General features: G+C 45.0%; 1 protein-coding gene across 1 annotated transcript; it reads left to right on the top strand.

Moving 5' to 3' along the window:
• Positions 1–4,402: 4,402 nt before the first annotated feature.
• On the top strand, positions 4,403–17,472 carry LOC148778147 (NBPF family member NBPF4-like). Its single transcript, XM_088835004.1, has 6 exons — positions 4,403–4,502; positions 5,282–5,444; positions 6,244–6,410; positions 9,988–10,215; positions 12,216–12,394; positions 16,383–17,472. Exons 1-5 carry the CDS (start codon positions 4,403–4,405, stop codon positions 12,383–12,385), a joined length of 828 nt encoding a protein of 275 aa, XP_088691130.1. The 3' UTR covers positions 12,386–12,394; positions 16,383–17,472.
• The last annotated feature ends 7,808 nt before the right edge of the window (positions 17,473–25,280 follow it).

Genomic DNA, 25,280 nt, shown 5'->3' with positions numbered 1-25,280 from the left:
GGAGCTGCAGGAGGTTGAAAAGAAGGACGTGCCTGAAGAATGCAAGGATGAATGTGTTTTGATGCCTTCAATTCTCCAAGGAAGTTCTGACAGCCACCAGCCTTACAGTAATGACAAACTTAAATTTAATGAACTGGAAGTAGACCTTGGTCCGGATGGAGCCTGTGGTTGCTCTTATGCTCAAGAAGATGAAATGCCAACCAGTTTCTCAGGTAACCCCCGTATTATTTGTCCTCACATGCTCTGTAGACCAAGGAAGGTCATCTCTGAGGACAGGTTGCATAGACACATCTTCGTTGCAACCAGAGACAAGGGTCTGTTATGGAGCACAGACATCAGGTGGGTCAGGGAGCTTTCATTCTTTTTTTGGCTCCAGGCTTGCCTCTGTCACCCTGACCCCAGTATCAGGCATTCGACCCAAATCACTTGTGACAACTCTCACCCACCTCAGCTGCAAATCCACAGGAGGTGTCTGTCAGAACTAGTGTGGAGTCAGCGTGTTGTTAGCTGCAATGATCTGATTTTTGTAAATGTTGTTGGCCTCGCCAGAAATGATGACAGACTTGCCTCTTTATAAGGAGAGCTGATTTCCAGGTTTTGTTTGACTGCTCTCAGCCCCAGTCCCCCTTTTCTCGATGTTGGCAGGTCTTAGCTAAGATGCCATCTGAACACCAAGACAGATATACTTGAACCATTGCCTTGCTTGGATGTTTCCATGAAGCAAGGCTGGGTTCTGGCAGTTCCTCCAGCCTTGAATGGCCACGGTTTCTGTGTGGCACCAAAGATTCTTTTTGATTTGAAGGTTAATACAATTCACTGGGCTTCCCTGGTGGCTCAGATGGTAAAGAATCTGCCCGCAATGCAGGAGACCCAGGTTCAATCCCTGAATCATGAAGATCCTCTGGAGAAGAGAATGGCACACACTCTAGTATTCTTGTGTGGAGAATTCCATGGACAGAGGACCCTGGTGGGCTGTAGTCCATATGGTCACAAGGAGACAGACACTACTGAGCGGCTAACCCTTTCACAATTCACCCATCACTCTAGTCTCAAGTATAAATTCCTCTAAACCATCAACAACCACGTAATCTGATGGGATTAAGCAGTACTATAGAAATAATTCTAGAACATAACAGCTCATTTTCTAGCATCTCTGTGGAAAATACATTTTTACTGCTTATACAGATTCAGAACAAAGGATGTTGGGAGAGATATCACATCAAGCAGCAAATTTCCTCGATGGGTCTGGAAGCAGTCCAGTCTCATTCTCATCAGACTTAAGTGTCCTAGAATATCCTTGCTGAACAATTATGTTCTTCCAATGAGAATTTTAATGTCCTTGTTGTACATGTATTTACTGAGTACATATATGCGAGGTCTGATTTGCTTATTATGACCTTCTGTCTCTGAATTTCCTACCAGACAATGAAAATTATCACAGGCAAGTGCGTGGACAAGAGCTCACATTTCCCAGGTAATTTGAAGATCTGTGGGCTGTGAATGTCAGTGTTGACAGCAGGAGACCTCAGATCCAGAGAAAAAGAGAAAGTACTCTATGGAACTCTTTCATCCTTTCATTCAACAGCAATTATCTCTTTAACAGTGTTGTCTATTTATGCTTCCCAAGTTTGTGCATTTCCATTTTCTAATCCTTCAAGTTGAGTAATGTCCAGTGAGTTGACCCAGGTGAAATAACTAAACCTGGGCGTTCCCATATTCATGTGTTTTCCCCTGAGTGGTTAAAGTAGGGTGAGATCCTATGGGTCTTGCACTGGTTTGGCATCAGCATGTTGGTAAATATTGGATTTCAAGGGAAGAAAATAGAACAATATTCATATTACAACAGAATATTGAAAAAATACTTCTTGAAAGCAGGATATCTAGTCAGCAACACTTTTTTCTCCAACTCTGAAAAACTGATTTTGAAGTCATATTTGTGCAAATCAAAATTTTAAAATTAAATGAAATAGAGTCCAAAGTCAAACAAATCTTTAACTTCTTAAAAGCTGTGTTCACTTGGACACAGGCTATCCAGTCAACACAGTGTGTGCAGAAAAGTCTGAACCACTGTCCCAGTCCTCTGTGTGTGCTGGGGACCATGACGTTAGCGTGTAGGGAAAATTGCGTCTCCTTCTTCAACTGCTAGTTGTGTGCCCAGTGCCCAGAGAACCTGCTGTCTGTCTCCCACCCCATGTCAGCCACCCTCCACTCCACATCAGGAGGAGTTACTTCCCTCCTTAAGGGGCCTGCCCTTTTGCTTTCTGTGACCTCTCTCAATGCCTGTCAGCAAAACCAGTCAGATGGCTTGGGGTGAAATCCTCTTAATCTTCTGTCATCCCTTCTCCATCTGACACAGCGTGAACTTGCAAGATGATGAAAAGAAGGTGGTGTTCCAGCAACCCCAAGATGAATGTGTTTCAGTACCTTCAACTCTCCAGGAAGGTTCTGCCTGCAACCAGCCTTACAGTGATGGAAAATTTGCATTTGATGAAGAGAATGTGGCGTCTGCCGTGGACAGAGCCTGTGGTTGCTCTCATGCTGAAGAGGATGAAATTCCAACTGGTCTCCCAGGTAGTCTTCAATATATCTGTTAGTCTACTCTGGGAGAATTAACCCCCTTTGAGAGACCCTGTGCTTCCATACTGAAGCCTGGTTTGAACCAGACTCTAACTGCATTTACAATGAAACATTCTGTGAACGGACTTTGCTCAGTTCCCAGTCACAGTTGTCCCTGTGGGGAACCACTCTACCCAAGGCGGTCCTGCCAGACTCACGAGTGTCCCTCAGCAGTTGTGGCACAGGAGGTCCCTTTCAGGCTTCCTAACTTTGAATGGACCTCTCATCTCACATGAAATGCTTGAATTTTCATTTCCGGGTAATGTCCCTGAGTTCCTATACCTGTCCAAGGCTTTTGGCAGTCTTGTTTATGTCTTTGGAGACGCCACTACTTTGGTTCACTTCTGTCAACCCATAGTCTCTCTCTCTTTTCCTTTGACTTACCTTGTTCGAAGTCTTCTGAAACCAGAAATAAGCCACACCGTCATCTTTTGGTATGATTCTCTGAGGTAAGGCAGGCCCTGGAACTTCCCAACCTGATGAATGGCCACTGTTTTCAGCTTTGAGTTTCATTTGACTTGATGGTGTGTGGATTCCACTCCCATTTAATCTCAGTGTGTAATCACTTATCCCATTAGTCAACAGCATTTCAGATGAAAAAAGCCTGAGTATTATAGCAGGCTGAGGATGTAGCTTAGTTGTTCCCCAGGAACTGTGAGTAAAAGGATGCATTTAGCTATTTGCACAGACTCAGGACCAGGATACTCTGCGAATGACATATCATATCAAGGAAATTTGTCCAATAGCTCAAGAAGGAAACCCAGTGCCGCCTTATGAGGCTATTTCTAGAGCCTCCTGGATTATTTCTTTCTCAATATCCTGTTACCACATGTGAAGATAGGTACATGTTTGGGCATTTGTGAAGGGAATTTGTCTGATATAACTCTCCTTTTAATTTATTTACAGAAAACCGGAATGATCTCAATGACCTGAAAGGACCAGAGGTGGTTGCCCCGAGGTAATTCTGAATATCTGTGGGCTCTTTGCACAGTGATGACCTCTGCAGACCTCTGATCCAGGGAAAAACAGGAAGTGCTGAATATACTGTTCCGTCAGTTTTGCCCACCACTATTATCCTTTCTCATAGCGTTCTCTGCTTTCATTGTGGTACTTCTATTGTTTCCCATTTCTTATTTACTTGTCAAGTTTAAAACCCAAGTCAGTTGACCCAGGTGACCTAAGTCAGAGTGGTTTTTTGCATCAATTTTTACCACAGGGGTGGTTTTAGAGTGAGACGCATATCTGCTTTCTGTTTGTGTTAGCGTGCTGGCATGTGTGTCACAGTAGTGTCAATGCAATGTGAATCGAAGTGTGAAAGCCACTGTTCTGTGTCCCTGTGTGTGAGGCGGGACTGCACCATCAGAGGGAATTCAGTCTGTTCATCAGCCTGTTATTTGGCCGGAGCACTGAGCACCTTCTGTTCTTCCTTTCTTCTGCCCTGTCAGCCTCGCTGTGTCTCACACACAAGGGTTTTCTCTCTAATGGATCGGACCCTCGGTGTGCTTCACCACGCAAACATTCCATCAGAACCAGATAGGACTGCACAGTTTCTCATCATCTTGTCTTAATCGTCTGCCCTCCCTCCCCCACCAGGTTCAGCAGACAGCTGCCACAGCTGAGAGAGAACGGTGTCCCACGGGACTCTCTGGATGAATATGCTCTGACTTACTCGGTTCTTCCTAGCCTCTCAGACTCCTTCTGGCCTTATAGGAGCGCTGCTGTCTTCTCACTTGAGGGCATGGATGTTTCTTATGACCGGGATGTAACCAGTGAGTATTTTCTTGTGATGGAACTCCACCTGGACGCCCAGGTAGACTCTGTACGCTCTGTACTCCTCGCCTCTGGGGTGCTGAGATTTGTCCTCCCTGTTGGAAGCTCTGTAGACGGTGATTTGAATCAGACTCTGTGGTAGAGTTTTAAGTACAGACCTCAGGTGAGTCTGGGAGCTGTGCTGTCTTCTTCATTCAGGTGAAGCCTGTGGGCCAGGCCCCAAGTTCGATCATGGACGCAAGGCTGCTGTGACACACTCACTCACTTGTTTGAGTGCAGGTGTCCAGAGATGACTGTATTTTTTCCTGATTCCCATGAAATATCTCTTCTTGCCTGCATTGCTCCCATTTTCATACCCAAAGTGTCCCTGGAATTTCTGTGCCTTTCTAGGGGTGCTAACAGCCTTAATTATTTGTTGCTTCCCTGGTGTCACTGCTGTCATCCCCAGTGTTTATCTCGTCTAAACTGCTTTCTTCGCAAACCAATCATTTGGACACCAGGATGCAAATACCCCTCCCATCACCTTGCTTGTATGTTTCCATGAAGCAAAGCAGAACCCTGGCATTTTCCCACCCGATGAATGACTGAAGTTTCCGTGGAACAACTAGGATTCATGTGATTCGAGGTTTTGTTCATTCCACTCATCATTCTGATAAAGCAGTCAGCATATGGTGAGAAATGCCTGAGTATTACAGTATTCTGCTAGAATGCAGTTGGGCTATTCCCCAGACTCTGTGGGGAAGATGAATCTTTACCTTTTTACTCAGACTTGGAAGAGAATACTGTGGTGAGGATCTACCAGGGCAGGGAGATCTTGCCCGATGGCTCAGGAAAGCAAACCAAGGAGAATCTGAGAGACCCAAGTTGAGGCTTCTGGAATATCCTTCTTAAATAGCCTATCATCTCACTGCCGATATTGTTGTCCCCGTGGCAGTATTGGACCGTGGATTATTAATTTACACAGTGAGATCTGCTAAGTGTTTGACTTGTCTGAATTTATCCATAGAAAATCTTGCTGATCTTGAGGACGAGGAAGATCAAGACATCATCTCTTCCCGGTAAGTATGGAGAAACATGGGTCTGACATCAGTGGTGACATCTGGTCATGTCACATGCAGGGGAATCGGAAAGTGCTGAACATACCTGTTTCTTCCATTCAGACAACCACAAATTGTCCCTGTCCCAAGGTTGTCTGTTTTCACCCTTTATGAGTCTCTCTCAGTTATAGTAACTTGCAGTCAGTTGAAGCAGGGCTACTGATCAGCCACAGGATTTCTTGTACTCCTCTGTTTTCTGCTTTTTATTAAAACCAGCATGCAGTACTTATCTGCCTCTGTCACTCTGGGTTACAACCTTGGCAGGTATTTCATGGCAAGGAAATTAACTAGGAAAAAAACTCAGGTCACATCGCAGTATTAGAAAACTTGATCTAGCAGACACAAGATGTCTAGGAGTCCATTATGCTGCCAGAGTTGGTATTCATTTGGATGAAACATGTAAATTTCAAAAAAAAAAATGTATGCTGTATTTGAAATTACCCTGATGTTCTGAGGACGTGTGTGACATGACTATGTGTCCTGGGGTGGCCCATCTCCTTCCTCTCGAACTCATTTCTTCTCTGTGCTCAGAGCATCTGATGTTCACTCTCCCTCACTCGCTCTCCCTTTCCCTTTGCAAGTGCCTTCAGGCCCCAGATTGGGTTGTTGCCGTGGGGTATTTTTATACATCCCTTTAAGGGGACTCCCCATTTGTTTTTTGCAACTTGTCCCTTACCCCTCCCATCAAAACCAGCTATGGCTCCAGGTTGACTAATCCCTCTTGTTCAACCATCTGCCCTCCCAACCCCACAAATCTCAGCGTGGAGCAGCTGGTGGGAGAAGAGAATGAAGTCCAGCCGGACTCACTGGATGAATGTTATCTGGCTGCTTCTACTGGCCATCATCTGGCAGGCTCCTGTCATCCTTACAGAAGTGCCTCCTTCCCAACAGAGAGTGGAGAAGTTTTCTTGACTCTCAATGTAAACGGTGAGTACTCCCAGACAGGACCTAGGCTCAGGTTGATTAGAACTATGTTCTCAGTTTTAATTTTTAGAAGGCATCACGAGCCTTTGCATTCTTCTTGCTCCTGGCTGCCCTCTGTCACCTGAACTCATCTCATCAGCACAGGCTTGTGGTATCAAATCAGACCAGAGAGGGACAGGGGAGGGATAAGGGCAGAATCTCAGCGACCACTGTCTCACCTGCAGGAATTTGTGTAACAGAGCTCTTTTTATCAAGAGAAGAATCCTTATATTCGTGAAATTTTGTTGCCAATTTTATTTCTTGAGTAGTTTCTGGCCAGCACTCTGGCGTTGCATTCATGATTGCAGTCTGCTCCATATTTGTAATGCATGTTATATTGTTCCCCAGCTCCGGCCTCTTGCCCGTGGGCTGCCTACCTCCCTCTGAAGCATTTAGATACTAGATCCTGAACATAAAATCTGCCTATGCCCTGTAATTTCCATGAAGCCAAATAGCAGTCTCTGTTTTTCCATCGTCTAGAAACACCCTTGTGTCTCATCCTTTGTGCAGCAACAAGGAGTCTTCCATGTGTGGGTTATAGTTTCAATGTTTTATGCAATCTCAGTGGTATAATCTCATGGAAACTATCGATAACCTGTGTATCTCATAGTGGTATGGACCTAATTTATGAGCCAGGTCCCCTTGGGTAGCAGTTCATAGGGTGTGGAGATTAAAACCTAGTATGAAATCCTTCTTGGGCTATTTTTTCTTGAGTTTTTCTTTAGCAGAAGGATTTTATTGTTAGGAATTTGATTCATAAGATCATCTTGATAAACCAGAAGAAATTCCATTATGTATCAGACTGTATCTAACTTCTTTTAAAATGATATTGGGCATATAAATGTTGTCTGTCTGTCAGCTGCTGACTTTTCACAGTGGAAGCAGTTTCTTTCTTATTTCCCATTCTTCCCTGAGGATCAGAGAAGCAAAGACTTCCTCAGGATCACAGTAGCTCACAAACCTGGAAGGGAACACCTGTTTGTGTGCCGTGCTGTTTCCTAGGCGAGCTCTAAGTGCACTGTAAGCCCTTCAGCCCTCCAGACGCCCTCTCAGGTAGTGAGGTGTCTCACAGTGGAGCCCAGGGCACTGAGGCTCAGCCGGTCCTTTCACTTGCCCCAGACTCTTGGTCACTGGCAGGTGGGACACTGGCCTCTCCAGGGCCTGACTCCCTGGCTCAGGCTGTGGCCTCTCCTCTCAGCAGTCGGAGCATCAGTGACTGAGAGAAGACGGTGCCCACCTTTTCCTCTTTGTCCTGAACCACAAGTTTTGCAACTATCTTCATCTTCAGCAGAAAGTTGCCAGAGGGCTGCGGACCACCCCTGTGTCCCTCACTCAGATCTGCCAGCTCCAGATGCCTCTGTGCACTCTGTCCCGGGAGCAGAGCCAGCGGCTCCTCCAGCCAGGGGCTCTCTCTGGAGAATCAGCCAGGGTGAGTGTTCACGCCTCTCCCCATCTCCTGCCCTCAGGTCACCTGCTATCACGACAGGTCCAGGTAGACCTTGAATTTCGCTGTGCTGAAGCCATTAAAACTGTGGAGCTCTTTCTCAGAAATACTGACAGCCGGGTGTGGGTTCCTGTGAAGAGGATGAGTGAGGCTCAGCCATGTGTCTCAGATATGTTTCTGAGATGGTTTGAGTGTGTGATTTGGCCCAGTCATGGGAGTCCATTGTTCACAATGGGCCAGGAAAGGCCAAATCCCCACAGATGGATTAAGATGAATGAATAGAATATCTAAACTCTACAGGGGTCCATCCTGTGTCCTGATTCTCATGATAACCTGAGGACAGTGTGGATAGCTGTTATGCAGCCATGTGGGTACAGGTAGTCAGGTCTACCCCATCCTCTCTGTACAAGGAGAAACCCTGCAGAAACCAAACACTTGATTTTTAAATTACAACTTGATCTTCCATTGGAGGCTTCTCCCCACACTAACAATATTGGGCAGTATTGTTGATGTTTGATACAATGTTTGGTTGTTTTATATTCTGTCACTGCAAAGAATATTCAAAGCATTGGTTTAATAAAACCCATTCTCAAGAAAAGACAAATAAAATTAGATGATGAAATTACACAATGATAATTAAAAACAATCCTAGCCATTGATTCAAAATAACATTGGAGAATAAGGGGATACATAGTTTTGAGAGTTCTTTCAACCACCAAATATTGTACAGGGATTTTCCCTTCAGCCCAATGTGAATTATCATCAAATCTGATTAAGTGTCCTAAAATAGGATGATTAACGATTAATGAACTTCGCTTGGTGGAAATATGAAGGGTACACCAGACTGAGAGAAGTGCTTTTGGCAAAAGCCCTGGAAGCTCACAGAGGCTCCTGGTACAGGGCTGGGGTCAGAAAGGGGCCAGCCTGAGTCCTAGGAGGATTTGCAGAGGGAGCTGTGGGAAGTGACATGCAGAAGAAAGAGGGACTAGCGACAGGAGCACTGGAAAGGCGAGTGAGGAGGCAGATTTGTGTAGCAGGGAAGGGAGGATGAATTTCCATAAACTGAGGAGCATGTGATGAAACAGGATTGGGGGTGATAAGACAGGTGACCTTTGAGAGTGTGGAGAGGACTGAATCAGAGAAAGCAGTTAGAAGGAGGTTGGATGAATCTTTGATGAGAGTCAGACACAGATGCTCTCTGGAAGACGAAGAGATGACAGACACATGAGAGACAGTTAAAGAAACAAACCTTGTGAGGGTGCGGTTGCACAAGAGTGAGGTGAGAGGAGAGCAGGCCCTGGCGGCTGTGACCTCACATGAGCCTGGCCTGGACCAGAGGAGGGTACTTCATGTCTTTGGTTAGCCCACGTTCCGAGGATATGTACTCATTTCACAGGAGACATATGAGCAGATTTCCTTAGGAGCACCGTCCAGGCACCAGAAGAGGGACGCGTATTGAAGGAGTGTACATATATTATCTCTCTAAAGAGACACAAAGGTGTTTCCAACGGGGTCTCAGCCCTCTCCTCCACTCGTTCTAGCTGCTATGCCATCCATCCCCACTCTGCCCCACGTGGGGATAGATTTTATTCTATATTCATATGTACGGGTGAGCGGAAGGGTAGACAAAATTTCAAGCAAGGAAGTTTAGAAGGGTCTGGAATGTACTGTATTTTCTCAGCTCAAATTCTAGTGGTACCTGAAGCCTTCAGGCCATATGCCTCTCCCTGTTCTTTTATTCCTGTGGGTAGATATCAACAACTCTTTCTCCCCCATGCCTAGAAGCTTGTCGAGAACCTTCTCTCTAGGCTACAAGACTAAGGCTAAGAACAGAATAAGAGGCTTGACCTCCTTTGTCACCCAAACCCTCTAGACTCAAGTGGGTGATCTCTCATTTCAAGAAATTAGAGCCCAACACCTGCCTTCTCAGCGCCCCAGTCACAGCCATAAATATGACATCTTCACAATGATCTCTGCCTTTGCTGTCTGGGTTATCGGTTGGTTTCACTCTTGGGCTAGGACAGCAGAAATGGGTGTCTGGGAGAGCTTAGCAAGAAAAAGCTTCCATTAGTCCCACTGAGCCCTCTTTACTTTCAGGTGACACCTGGGAGGACTGTCACCAGGGACCTGTGAGTTTCCCAGGGTCAGAGGTGCCAACTTCACAGGCACAGCTTCAGAAAAGCACCCATGTGACCGATTGTCTGCAGTGCCAGCTGGACCAGCATTTCGACTGTGGTGACAGCAAAGCCATGCTGGGTCTTTCCTCCACCAACTGGGGCTTTACCTCCAACCCTGACTCTGGAAACCAAGGACCACTCTTTCTAGGTAAGAAAGAAAAGGGGATTAGAAAGCTCCGGTCCATGTGCTGGTCATCACAAAGCTGTGGGTGGAGGAGGCAGAGTGCCTTTCCCACGCCCGCGGTCAGCCCAGTTGAAACCTGTGACACTCTGACAGAGTGAGGTGATCAAGAGCCTGGGACTGAGGACAGCTCAGCCTCAGGCCCTGGTTCTGCAAATTCCTGCCTATTTACCTGAGCCGAGTTATTTATCTTCGTAGGTATTTGCCTCTCTCGTGCCTCATCCGAACTCTTGAGAAATTCTATCTCCTTTGCATATTGGTGGGAATCTTAAACAATATAATGTCCAGGGCCTCTGATTCGCTAAAATTTGTTTGATCCCCACTATGAATATATAATATCTAAGGATTGTGTCTTTCTGGTGCTTTAACACTTACCAAATGATCGCACAATGGTTGTTTCCTCTACGGCAGCATAAACTCTACGGTCTCCACTTTCTCTGGACCCCATCTTCCCCTGCTTCCTCAGAGAGTAGCTTGGCCAGTATTTTCCTCTCCTTTCACCGTCTGTCATCAAGGCAATTTACTCCCGTTGGGTGCTCTCAGTTAGGGGGTATCCGCAACATTCAATAGGAGTGTCAACACTGGCCCTGCAACTCAGTCCCATGTTTGCTTTTCACATCCAGTTTCCCTTCCTCAGTTTCCCCTCATTTTAAAAGAACGCGCTACCCTCATTCTTGAAGTGCACCCGTCAGGCTCTTTTATGACCCTCCGTTTAATTCATTCTCTCCACTCATCTCCATGTCCGTCTCCTAGTTTTCACGTCCTCCGAGTCCACCTCTGCTCAAATTTCCTTAAAAGAGCTTTCAGACCCTCACATCCATTTCACCTGGGACGTGTTCAGCCTTCCCTCCTTTGCTCTCCACATCCTCCACTGGAGCCTGACGCTGCCTGGCGCTCTTCCCTCAGGCCGTGGCCTCATCTGAGGAATGAGGAGAGACCCAGGTCCTCAGGTGGCACTGAGATGAGAAGGAGCCCCTGTGGCAGCGTGGAGAGTCTCATGGAAAGTGCTCAGGGAGGGCAGGGATGCGGAGCGGGACAAGAGCCACCAGGTCTTGTGTTTATTGTCTTCTCTTCCCTCTTGTCTCTCCTTTTCTTGTGCTTGGCCTCCCACATTCTCAGCCAAGACTGAACTCCACTGGCTCAATCACTCTGTTTCCTGCTCACCTTCCATGGAGACCTGAACGTAAATCCAGGCCTCACAGAAGATTTTGCAGCAAACGGTAGTTTTAATGCCCTTTACGTTCACACCCCGTCACACTGTGACTCCCCCCGGCCCCCACCCCTTATCTCCTAGTTCCTGTCACCAAACGAGCTTCTTCTCATTCTTCTTCTTTTTCTATTTTCTTGTCCAAATTCAACTCATCAGGAAGCCAATAGAACGATCCATTCAATAGCTCAAATCCTTCATTCTTTTATTCCATCACAAACACAGTCACTTGTGAGGTTTCTTCCAATTTTATCATATCGTCTATGCCTTATTTAAATTATGTATAAATATCATAAGTAGCCTGTTTACATATATATGAAGTGCATATTGATGCACATTTAAAAGATTTCCTATTTAGACTTCCCCATTTCTTTTCTCTCATGAGGTTTTCCTTCAGCTTTGACTTTGCTTCATCTCTTCCCTCCCAACAGTACAAACTGCATCCGGTAGGAGTTTCTTGCCTTTGTCTTTTCTACCTAGGAATTTTTTGTTGTCATCCATTTTATTTTTCTTGCTCATTTATGGCATTTGGAAATATGTTTGCCCTGTGGCACACTTAACAATACTGGGAAGTATAAGGAAGATCAGCCAAAAAGAAAATATAAAAGTATCTCCATTGTCTTCACCTACCCATGGGCTTTCAGATGGCCTTTCTTGTTCCTGGATACTTTCTGTACCTGATGTCCTTCTTGGGTGAAGGAGTGAGTCTTTGTAAATCATGAATAACAATGGATCCTGTTGTCTGTGGTTTTATCTTCAGAGCTGGATGCTTCCATCAGAGTGAAGAACCCTCCCAAGCTGGAAGGTGAGGGCTCCACAGTCTGTAACAAGATTAAAGACTTAAGTGTCCTGAAACAGAAGATGACCAGAAGAAAACTGCTGTTTGGCAAGTGGAGACTAGCGTGCAGATTCCCTGGCCTTCAGGCTTAGGGTCTGGAGGTAACCCCGTGCGCTCCTTCCTTGTGCTCTTTGTCTGCTGTGGCTGAATCCCCCACTAACGTTTCTCTTCCTCATGTGCTCACTCAGCAGCTGACACTGCCTCTGCGTGGTCTTTCCTCTCTTTTCCGTGGGGGCGGCCACCCTGCAGTGCCCTCCGTCTCAGTCTCCTGGTTAGACTCTGACCACTATGTTTTCCCACTGCTACCGTCCTCCTATGCCCTCTGACCTTTCCTATTAGCCACAGGAAGCCCAGATCCATGGTCCTCCTCACCAGAATAGCAGCATTTAGGCCACTGAAAACATTGGCCTTAAGTCTCACACATTCTTGGCTTCTTCCCCTTACTTTCCCTGCCCCTGCCTCCAAGTCCACTGCCTCTTTCTTTCAGGATCACGTCTTAAGGAATCACTCGCACGTGAGTTGGCTTCTGGAGAAATGAACCTAGGACAGCCCTTACCCCTCAGCTTATCCACCCGAATAAGAAATCCCAGACTGAAGGAAAAAGCCTTGATGACGAAAATAAAATAAGAACCTGGGCCATAGGTGGGAGTCTGGACTGGCCTGAGTCATGATTCCCCTCAGCCTCTGATAGGCAGAACTTCGCTAATGTGCAGGGGGCTTCCAGGAACTCACTGGAGCTGGCATTAGGTGGAGGACAGTAAATGGCTCCCTAAAGGGACATTGGGGAAAAGGAGATACAGAAGCCAGGATTTCAAAATACAGAGAGCATGAGATGGACAGGCATTCAGACCTCTCCAGTTTTACTCACATTATTCCTTCCCCATATTAGTAAAAGCCCAGAAAAATGAACTGAGTTGAAATCTGAGGCCAGGGCATGTAGGACAGCATTGGACTGAATTAACTTTGGGCCACATTTATGAAGACCCAGGGAGATACACAAGAATACAAGATAATCATTGCTTCAGACCATCCAATTGAGAAGGGCAATTATTCATAGGAGAGTAACAGAAAGACCAAAAGATCTTTGGGGCCAGTGGAGAGAAATCCATATTGGACTAGAAGGAGAAAATAAAAAGAGAGATGTGAAATAGTGCAGGCCTGGTGAGTAGTTCTAAATGGTGCTACTGTAAAATGAACACGGGTTGAGTTTTGAGGTGACATGGATGCCGTATCCCAATCCAAGGAAATTCTGATTTTAAAGTTCTGGGGATGAGGTTTGGATATCAGTATCTTTCAAAGCTCTGCTAATATGCATCAAAGATTAGAAAGACTGTGGATCTGATAGGATATAAGTAACCAATTTGGCATGGCCTATGAGTGGCTGCTTCCTAAAAAAGCTGAATATCAACAAGTAAGGGAATTTGCATTCTTCTCTCAACAGAAATATTTTGTACAGCCTGGCGAAGAGGAAAGAGAAGAAAAAAGAGACGTAGATAGCTAAGTTAGATACATAATCACTCTGGATTCAGTGTCTCACAGTTTTCATAGTACAAGATACAATAAAACAAACAAACAAAATTACATAGACCCCAACGTATAAAATCGACCCTGCCCTTGCCACAAGAATAAAATTCAGTATTTCCTTTTCTACTGTTAAAATTCAACTTGCAGTTCAGTTCAGTCGCTCAGTCGTGTCCGACTCTCTGCGACCCCATGAATCACAGCACGCCAGGCCTCCCTGTCCATCACCAACTCCCAGAGTTCACCCAAACAGTTAGCTATTCACTAAATATGTTCACAGCCTACTAACTGGCTCAGGACAGCAGATGCAACACATTTTTTTTCATCGAATATAGTCTTTATGCCAAAACTCCATAATGAATGTTAGGCCTTATCCTGCTATATTTGTCCTTTTACATACCCTTCTATCAGTTCAGTTCAGTTGCTTGGTTGTGTCCAAATCTTTGCGACCCCATGGACTGCAGCACGCCGGGCTTCTCTGTTCATCAGCAACTCCCAGAGCTTGCTCTCATTCATGTCCATCAAGTCGGTGATGCCATCCAACCATCTCATCCTCTTTTGTCCCCTTCTCCTCCTGCCCTCAATCTTTCCCAGCATCAGGGTCTTTTCTAAGGAGTCAGTTCTTCACATCAGGTGGCCAAAGTATTGGAGTTTCAGCTTCAGCATCAGTCCTTCCAATGAAAATTCAGCACTGATTTCCTTTCGGATGGACTGGTTGGATCTCCTTGCATCCCAAGGGACTCAAGAGTCTTCTCTAATCCCACAGTCCAAAAGCATCAATTCTTGGCACTCAGCTTTCTTTATGGTCCAGCTCTCACATCCATACATGACTACTGGAAAAGCCATAACTGACTAGATGGGCCTTTGTTGGCAAGTCACGTCTCTGCTTTTTAATATGCTGTCTCAGTTTATCATAACTTTTCTTCCAAGGAGTAAGCGTCTTTTAATTTCATGGCTGCTGTCACCATCTGCAGTGATTTTGGATCCCAGAAAAATAAAGTCAGCCACTGTTTCCCCATCTATTTGCCATGAAGTGATGGGACCAGATGCCGTGATATTCGTTCTTTTGAATGCCTAGTTTTAAGCTACCCTTTTCCGTCTTCCTTCACTTTCATCAAGAGGCTCATTAGTTCCTCTTTGCTTTCTGCTGTAAGGGTGGTGTCATCTGCATATCTCAGATTATTGATATTTCTCTTGGCAATCTTGATTCCAGCTGTGCTTCATCCAGCCCAACATTTCGCATCATGTACTGTGGATAAAAGTTAAAGAATCAAGGTGACAATATGAAGCCTTGACATACTCCTTTCTCAATTTGGAACCAGACCGTGTTCCATGTCCGGTTCTAATGCTGCTTCTTGATCTGCATACAGGTTTTTCATGAGGCAGGTAAGGTGGTCTGTTATTTCCATCTCTTTAAGAATTTTCCATAGTTTGTTGTGATCCACACAGTCAAAAGTCTTTGGCCTAGTCAAGAAAGCAGAAGTAGATGTTCTTGTGGATTTTTCTCTATACAGTAGCTTAAAATACTAGTAGAGAATCTTTCTTTGAGAAAAGTTTGAGAAAAAGCTGATGAGATTTTAGTATAACTAAACTGAATGCTCTTTCACTTCAGAGTTTTATTTGTTGAGACGTCAACGATATTCCTAGAAATGCCTTAAAGTAGATTCAGCATGGAATAACCTTCATAACATTTTGGGGATGCAAATGGCTTGAGACAAAGTTACACTCCCTGCTCTCTTTTTGCGAATTTTATTTTGAGCTTCCCCTCTTTCCATTCATCCCTCAGTCTCTTTGGAGCAGGATTTCCCTGGAACGTCTTATTTCCTGTTCAGGAGGATGACCAAACAGCTTCTATTAACTGTTGACTCCTCCAGATTAGAGCTTTCCTCTCCTCTTCTCCCTTCCCGCAAATATATAGGAAGGGACTGTGGCTTGGGCTGTCAGTAACAAGTCATGTGGTTTTGGATAGTCCTTAGACCTTTGAAAACATAGCTCCTCCTCTGTAAATTATGGAAGTAGACTTGGATCCATTCTGAGGTCCCTTATTGGTGCTCACATCCAGGACTCTCCAGGACCCTGCTTCTCCTGAGAAGGCAGGGATGAAGAGGTAGAAGAGGGTGTCTTTCTCAGTTGAGGATCCTCTGCTCCCATAGCTGTCTGTTTCTAACTGTGTATGAGGGATGCTCAGCACGTCCATCCCTGAACGTGTGGGAAAGCATACAGATGAAGGGGATTCAAGAGTCCAGTGACTGTTGAGGATTGAGTGGTGGGGATCCAGTTAAGACTCTGAAGCAGCTCTGAGCTGAGATATCACCAAGCACAGGTGGGGTGAGGACAGGGTTCCTTAGATGCTGCACCACAGGCTAGATGAAAGTTTAAGGAGGTATTCCTTCTCAATCATGGATCTCACTTCCCTCTCCAGCCAGCCTGTGGCTCTCCCTTCAGCTCGTCCTGTCAACAGGAGCTCTGTCTGCCCCTGGCCCCAGTCACCATGTGGCCATCCCTTCAGGCTCAGCAGGGCCTAACGAAGACTCACGTTTCTTCTCTCCCTCTCTCTCTCTTTCACAGATATCAATTACTTTAGGAACTAAGAAAAGATGTTGTCGATTTGAGAAACCACACTATAAAATTACCTTTTCCATTTGGTGAAAAAGAATCCACAACAGCAACTCGATTTCAACCTCAGCAACACTGGAGGGATCCTTTCCTGAGAATGAACATCCCAACCAACAACCACTGTCCACACTCCAAGGGACAGAATTGATGCGAGTAATCCCGGTCATCGGCCTCCGAATGTAATCCTCAGTAAGGTGATCAGTGCTTTGATGGACACACAGTTTGGAAAGACCTTAATGCTGCTCCTCTAAATAGTCGTCCTCCACACACCAGCATGGGAACAATTGGAAGAAGACAACATATCAACCCGGTCATTCTTTGCCACCGGATGGACTGTGCTCAAAGCAGACAGCATTTACTGCGCATTGTTCTTGCTGAAAGTGTTTATCCTGTGTTTAATATTGAGGTAGATATCAGATAACTGCAGAATTGAGACCTTTGAACTAGACAACTGGCCTGTCTTTCTTCAAACGGTTGATGTTTGCACCAAAAAGACAACAAAAAGGAGAAGAGAAGTTTTAGGTCCCAAAGGACTAAAAAGATCGTGTTGCTTTATCTCTTTAGTCCTTCGGAACCTCAAACATCTCCTCACCTTCTTGTAGTTGTCTTTGACGGTCGTGACATTGACTTCTTTGCAGAGGACAGGTCAGTTGTCTACTGAAAGGTCTCCATTTTGCAGCTCTCTGATCATTGCCTCATGATTAAATTCCGGTGAACCCTTTTTGCCAAGAACACCGTCTAGTGCATGCTGTGTGCTTCCGAGTGCAGCCTGGTTGGAGGCTAAGAGTGTCCACTTTACCTGTCCCCACTATGATTATTTCAGCATTGAACACTGTTATGCAGAGGCTTATAAGATCTGTTCTTGAAAAGACAGGCTTTTGTGTGTGTAATGAGCAATTTGATTAGTGGTATTTGAGGGTGTATCAATATTGTATTCTATGGTGCTCTTTCTGTAAAAATTTTACCACCCTTTATTGATCCCTGATGTGTGTCAATTATATCTGTGGTATTGCCAGCTTTGTGCTGTGGAAAAGACAATCCCTACCCCTAACATATAATTAAAAATATTTTTGTGTTTCACTGCGAACTCGTGCTATTTTAAAATTCAGTGTTATAATCCATGATTTCCTTGCATTTGTTTTTAATTGGAGGATAACTGTTTTCCAATGTAATGCTGGTTTCTGCCACACCACAGTGGTAATCAAACAGAAGTATAACTATGTCCCCTCCTTCTTGAATCTCCTTCCCACCGGTCCCCCATCCACAATCCATTATTAACATGATTTTTTATAACATAAATACTCTTGTTTCTCATGTGCCGTGCTGTGCTTAGTTGCCAGTTGTGTCCGACTCTTTGCAGCCCCATGGACTGCAGCCCACCAGGCTCCTGTGTCCATGGGGATTCTCCAGGCAAGAATACTTCAGGGGATCTTTCCAACCCAGGGATCGAACCCAGGTGTCACCATTGCAGGCGGATTCCACCAGGGAAGCCCAAGAATATTGGAGTGGGTATCCTATCCCTTCTCCAGGGAATCCTACAAAACCAAGAATCGATCCGGGGTCTCCTGAATCGCAGGCAGATTCTTTACCAGCGGAGCTACCAGGGAAGCCCCTTTGTTTCTCCTGTTCAGTTTGTATCTTAAACTCCTCTCACATCTTTTCATCTATGTTTCCCATTTGTAGTAGAGTGTATCTTCTGGGTTTCTTTCTCTGTTAGTTTATTTTCTTTGTGTATGCATATTTGTGTCTGTGTGTCTTTTGCTGGGTATTTTGGAAGGCCTGGATAGCTAGTTAGTGCACTAAAAGTTTTGACACGTTAGTCCTTTAGTATTTTGTCACATTTCTAATATTTGAAGTATATGTTTCAAATGTTATCTATCAACTTCAACTTTTTACTACTGTGATGCTGGAGGACATTATTCTGCTTTTTCTTCTGTCTTTACCTACCTTATAGTATTATTACCTTATTGTATTATTTCAACCCAATCAAATGTATATCCTTTATAAACTATATTTTTCCTACCTTTTTTTTGTTAATGTGCTAATTGGCAGGGTAGAGGTAGGAGCTGGAGGAGGGGCCCATTGGGTCCTTTCGATCCCCTGGTGGCAGAGGATGGCTGTCCCACTCTGGGAGTACTAGCAGCCTCCCTGCAGAAGTTTGAGGGTGTTCCTAGGCTGCCCCCAGAGCAGGGCCCACCACACAGTGGTTTAAATCTACAATCCCATATATTCAGTGATGACCAGATGTACATAACTCATAGTTTCCTGTCAATTCTTGATGATCAGAGTTCGTCTTTAAAGATTTCTCATGATGGACTGAGGACTCCTTAAGTTTGATATATTTAATCTTGTTTTCTGTTGCTTTGATACAGTACAGACACCTTGGCTAAATATACAGAACTTGTCCACAATGAGTTCTATTAATTTTTTTTTTAAATAATGTCTCACTTTGTGTGTTCTGCTGAGATGTAGAATGTAAATTGATTTTTCTTCACTGAGGCAAAGGGTGGTCTGGAGCTTCAGGACATTTTTTCTTTTTTAAAATAAGGCTTTTGGCTCTACTTGAATAGGTCTTAGAGCTGACCATTCCAGGTCTACTTCCCCTAGGTCTCTATGACTTTCTGACCCTTTCTCACTATCTTTTGTTCATTTCTATTCTGTTTGATTCTTTCATTTTTAATGCAGCGTCCCTTATAAATAAATGTTCTCTATGTACCTTGTCATTTAGCATTTTCTTTTCCAGAGAATTTTCTTTACCCTCAATTTTTTTTTATCTCTGTCAATTCCAATTTCTCATTTCTTCTTTCCTGTCTACTTCTGTCTCGTGTTGTGTATTTCTTATGTAAAATATTGAAGTTTTTTCCATGTGTTTGTATCTACAAATGCTTTGTTCAGAACAATTCAAAATATGGATGCCATTTTACATTCCCCAATGTTTTTTGATTAATTCTGAGGCAATCTTTTCATTTGCTGCAATTGTTGACTCTCAATTTACACTTTTCTCTTCTGTCACCTTGGAAGAAATGTCTGCTATATAGTTTTCATTTTCACATGACTAGGTTTACCTGAATGAGAGTCAGTTGTTCCAGGTCAGAAGGGATTTGTGCTTTGAGTGGCTTAGTTGATTTCTTTATTCTAGGTCCGTCTTGTGCAATTACTCTAGCCGAGCTAAGACTTGGGGGAAAGGCATGGTGTGTCTCTTGAGTTGGGGATTCTATTTCTTCCAGTAGGACCTTTAATTTCTGCCAGTTGCACCATTCTTTTTCATCACCACAAGTGTCCAAAGGATGCTCCCTTCAGCTCGGTCTCAGCTGATCCCAGTAACTGTGCCTCCTCAAGATTGTCCCCCTCGGTGCTCTGCACTGATCCCCTTCCTGTCAATTCCCCAGTCACCAGAGCTAGAGCCAACCATGTCTCAGACATCCTCTGAGTTTATCCACACGCTCTTTCCGTGAGTTATTCTACCTGAGTTCTGTCTGGAGTACTCCCTCCCTGCTGTGCGCTCCTCTATATGCAGGGCCTTTGCTGATCCCTCTGCTGCCATGTGGCTCCCAGACCTAGCTGAATACAAACCAAGTCACGTCCACAGTGTTCTCGGGTCCCTGGTTGTTTGGGTTTTGAATGGTGTCCTTGACTCTCTCTGTTCTCCTAGCCCTCAGAATTGTATGAGAGGTTCAGCTGCTCTTATTCTAGGTGGACCTGTGTTCTCCTATCATTCTTTTTCAAATCCGAGATTTCAATAGTACACAAAAGTAGACATAACAGAACACTCCCATCTTGTCAGGCATGGTCTACAATTACCAGCTTATGGTTGAACTTGTCTTACTACAATCCATGCACTTACCTTTTCCTATTTTTTTTTAAACGAAATCTCAGACATCATGTTTCATTTCTAATTATGTCAGCATGTTTCCCCTCAATGAGAACTCTTTTTGAAAGTATTATCATCACAGCATTATAATCATAAATTAATTCAAAATCTTTACTATCATAAAACACTATTCAAATTTTCCAGTTTTAAAAATGCAGCATTTTTTTCAGCTTATTTGATCACATAAGGTTTTTTTTTAATTAATTGATTTATTTACGGCTGCCCTGGGCCTTCGCAGCTTCGCACGGGGCTTCTCCAGTTGTGGAGACCGGGAGCTCCTCTCCTGTGGTTTGCTGGTTTCTCGGCGTCAGTAGTTGCTGCCCATGCACTCAGTGGTTGCGGCTTGTGGGCTTAGTTGCCCCTCAGCATGTGGGACCTTCCTGGACCAGGGATCAAACCTGTGTCCTCTGCATTGCTAGGCAAATTCCTAACCAGGGAAGCCCCCTCCCCTCCGCCATTATCGTTTCTAAGTTAGTATTCTCTTTTGGATCCAAATAGAATCCGGAAACTGTAATCACTAAGGTAATGCATTTATTTTATTTTATTTTTTTTTTGAGATGTTAAACTTTTATTATTGTACATTTAAAACATTTAGTTAAAGTCAATGAGAACAATGAATGCAAATTAAAAAATGAAGTTTTAGATTAAATGTGGTAATGCATTTAAATCTCTTACATGTATCAGTTCAGTTCAGTCGCTCAGTCGTGTCTGATTATTTGCGACCCTATGAATCACGGCACGCCAGGCCTCCCTGTCCATCACCAACTCCCGGAGTTCACTCAAACTCACCTCCATCGAGTCGGTGATGCCATCCAGCCATCTCATTCTCTGTCGTCCCCGTCTCCTCCCACCCCCAATCCCTCCCAGCATCACAGTCTTTTCCAGTGAGTCAACTCGTCGCATGAGGTGGACAAAGTATTGGAGTTTCAGCTTTAGCATCAGTCCTTCCAATGAACACCCAGGATTGATCTCCTTTAGAATGGACTGGCTGGATCTCCTTGCAGTCCAAGGGACTCTCAAGAGTCTTCTCCAGCACCACAGTTCAAAAGCATCCATTCTTCGGCGATCAGCTTTATTCACAGTCCAACTCTCACATCCATACATGACCACTGGAAAAACCATAGCCTTGACTAGATGGACCTCTGTTGGCAAAGTAATGTCTCTGCTTTTTAATATACTATCAAGGTTGGTCATAACTTTCCTTCCAAGGAGTAAGCGTCTTTTAATTTCATGGTTGCAATCAGCATCTGCAGTGATTTTGGAGCCCCCAAAAATAAAGTCTGACACTGTTTCCACTGTTTCCCCATCTATTTCCCATGAAGTGATGGGACCAGATGCCATGATCTTTGTTTTCTGAGTGTTGAGCTTCAAGCCAACCTTTTAACTCTCCTCTTTCACTTTCATCAAGAGGCTTTTGAGTTCCTCTTCACTTTCTGCCATAAGGGTGGTGTCATCTGCATATCTAAGGTTATTGATATTTCTCCCAGCAATCTTGATTCCAGCTTGTGCTTCTTCCAGCCCAGCGTTCCTCATGATGTACTCTGCATATAAGTTAAATAAGCAGGGTGACAATATACAACCTTGACGTACTCCTTTTCCTATTTGGAACCAGTCTGTTGTTCCATGTCCAGTTCTGACTGTAGCTTCCTGACCTGCACACAGGTTTCTCAAAAGGCAGGTCAGGTGGTCTGGTATTCCCATCTCTTTCAGAATGTTCCACAGTTTACTGTGATCCACACAGTCAAAGGACTCTTACATGTATGCTTTCCTTCAATTTCTTCTTCCTTCCTTCCTTCCTTGCTTTCTCTCTCCCTCGCTCTCCATCTCTCTTGGTCTATTGCTGTCCTTCGTTTTCCCTTTAAATCATTCACTTGTTGGAGAAACTGAGTTGGTTTTTCTGTAGCATTCCCACAGTCTAAACTGTATACTGGGGTGTCCTTTAATAGTGTTTCTGTCCTTCATACTTCCTTTTCGGTGGTAGAATATACGGCAGTGCTGTAATGTAACGAAAATGCAAGTCACATGTAGTTTAAAATTTTCCAGTAACCACATTGACAACTAAAAAGTATAAGAGCCTGACAATTCAAATATAATCTACATAGCTGATAAAGCTATATACACCGTAAAGGAAACATGGGGCTTCCCAATATCTTGCCTGCCAATGCAGGAGACACAAGAAATGCGGATTTGATCCCTGGGTCAAGAAGATCCTCTGGAATAGGAAATGGCAACCACTACAGTATTCTAGCCTGGGAAATCCCATGGACAGAGGAGCCCGGCGGGATATGATCCATGGACCCAAAAGAATTGGATAAAACTGAGCGACTGAGCACACACACAAAGGAAATATAATCCCAGCAATGTTTTAAAGTTGTGTTTAATAGGAAAATATTGTGCATGTCTCCAACTTTTAAGGTTACAGTCACATGAGTTATACATGAAAATCCAGGTCCTCAGTCCCACTACTTTGTAACTACTCAACAGCCATGGGTCTAGTGGTCCCTGTTTTGGACCTGTAGATACAGAGACTGAAGAGAGTCACACTTACAGTCCTGGCAAGAGCCTTCCGAAGTGTGTGCGCTCTCTGATGAGGAGGACATCAAGTCCTGAGTGTTTCTTCAAATTGTATTACCAGTCCTTTTAGTTCAAGACCTCTCAATCCGTTTACTGATTACGTGGCACTAAATGGTGATATTGCATCATCATGTAGTATTTAACTGCAATACTTGCATAAAAAGAAACTTCTCCTAAATACTAAATACTTTTAGTTACTCAGTGATACCCTCTGTAAAGAGAATTGTAGCTTAGTGAGCAATGCCCCAAGCATCCTCTGTGGTCACCAATTCGTTTGTTTCTTTTTTTCCCCATGTGCTTATATGAATTCAAAATTTCAAACACAGTGAAGTATTTCAATTCATTGCAGTATAGCTCTCACCAATACTCAAATTATCTCTCTTTGGCAGTGAAAGTGACTGTAAGCTGGCTCCTCGTTTCTTTTGAAAAATTTCTGATCGTATTTGAGGCCTTTCTTGATAACACTATGACAAAGTGCTCTCTTTGATACTGAGTATTTTCTGCCCTGACCTGGACTCAGTCATTTTTCTAAGGATCCCTGGTTTCCTTTTGTGCAAAATATTATTCCCACATCAAATTGTAACCTTCAGATGCTTACTGGATTTGGTGTATTTCTAGGTGTTTCCAGTGGACAGAGCTAGGAAATGCATACTCATCTTTGTAAGAATGTATATATTCAAATTCAGAACTTCAGGCCTTATTGAATGTTTATCTTTCATCTGACTCTTTTCCGTGTACCAGTACTTTTGTTTGTAAGGACACTGGGAGTAATAGAAATACAAGATTTCATACAATCTCCTTTGCTTTCCCCCACATCATTTGGAATAAGAATAAATACCAACAATGCCAATAATAACACAATTAAGGAAAGCAGTGTTTTTTTTTTAATTTTGCCACTGTTCCAGGGTACATATAAATTATTCTGTTTAATAGTTCTCATCCACATGGTTGTTCCACAGAAGTTACATTGTGTTTCCAACGTCTAGACGTGACATTTAAAAAATCATTTTTATAATGATAAAAAAGTGAATGCTGTTTCCAACTCAAATCTAACTAAATAGACTATATTCACTATTCTGGCCCCGACTATAAGATCTGCAAGTGTCTCAAAGGCGTGGGTGACCGACCCCTGATTCAGATGCTGGAATACACGGCCCAGACTCCTCTTTCTGGCTGAGTTTGGGATCAAAGGACAAGATTTCCTGGAGTCAACGTTCAAGTCTTAGCCTAACAGCGGCTTTTCGTGTCCAAAGGAGACTTAGGAGCGAGAAGTTCTGAAATAAACGGAAATAGGATCAATCAAAACTGCGAATAATAGGGCACCTGAATAAAACATAGTACTCCCTATTCAGGTCTGGAACCCCGCCCGGAAAGCTGTCACCCTGGCTGGTCAGTGACATCACAGCCCCGGACCATTATTCACAGGGACAAGACGCGCGGTCCGAAGCCCCCTCGTGGGGCAGGACTCAGTGGGCGCAGCTGCTGCCTTTTACCCCGAGACCCAGGGCGACCCGACAGGGGGTGGCAGTGCTTCGGTCGCTGCGCCCTTTGGCGGCGGGGCCGGGCCTCCGATGCCCAGTGAGCGGCAGAGCCGCAGGGTCCTGCGGGGACGCCTGGGCTCGGCCCCCACCTCCCCGTGGTCCACGGACCTGCGCCTCCCAGAGCAGCAGGCTTCGGACCTCACTGCTGAGGGGGAGGCGGCAGAGCACGCGGGCCCAGGGCCTCCTTCGCGGGACCCAGACGTTCTGGTCCCGAGAGCAGGCCGGGTCGGGCGCCGGGGCGGGAGAGGAGGTGCACTCAGCGCGCATCTGGGGCGCAGCTCGCTTTCAGGAGGAGGCTGAGTTTAGGCTGCGCCAGCAAAAGACCCTGCGCGCGGCCGAGAGGGAAAGGTCCCACCGAGACGCCAACTCGGATCACGATTCAGCGTCCAAAGTGCTGACCGTTGCCGTGGAAACACGGCCGGCGCGCTCTCCTGCAGCCGAGCCGAGCCGAGCCGCGCGGGCCCAGGACCTCCCTCCCTCCCCGCGCTCGTCCCTCCGCCGCGAGCTGCGTCCTCGCGACGCCAGGGGGCGCCTGACTGGCCGCCGGCGGCGGTCTCTCCAGCTTTGGACGCAGTGGAGAGAGAGGAGACCCATTCAGGTGAGCGACGGGTGGGGTCTTGCAGGCCTCTCCCAAGTGCTCCTTTGCTGCTTGTATCTCTAGTTTCCTGCCCTGAGGTAAAATTCCAACCAGGAAAAAAAGAAAAAGTCCCTTCCCTGTTTGCAACTGTCCTCTTCCCGCTGCCCTGGGAACTCTGAACTTCCTCAGAAGAGCCCTTGGGACTTCGTGGGCTGTCCCATGCCTGGTACCCCAGGGCCAAGGGTAGAATTGCGGGACACCGCCGGCTTCGTGGCGGGGGACGCGGC

Source organism: Moschus berezovskii, chromosome 4 (assembly GCF_049115385.1).
Source record: "Moschus berezovskii isolate FMDL1 chromosome 4, NW_MosBer_1.0, whole genome shotgun sequence".
Lineage (NCBI taxonomy): Eukaryota > Metazoa > Chordata > Mammalia > Artiodactyla > Moschidae > Moschus > Moschus berezovskii.
The sequence above is the reverse complement of the archived record's forward strand: the minus strand, read 5'-3'. Positions and strand labels throughout refer to the sequence as shown.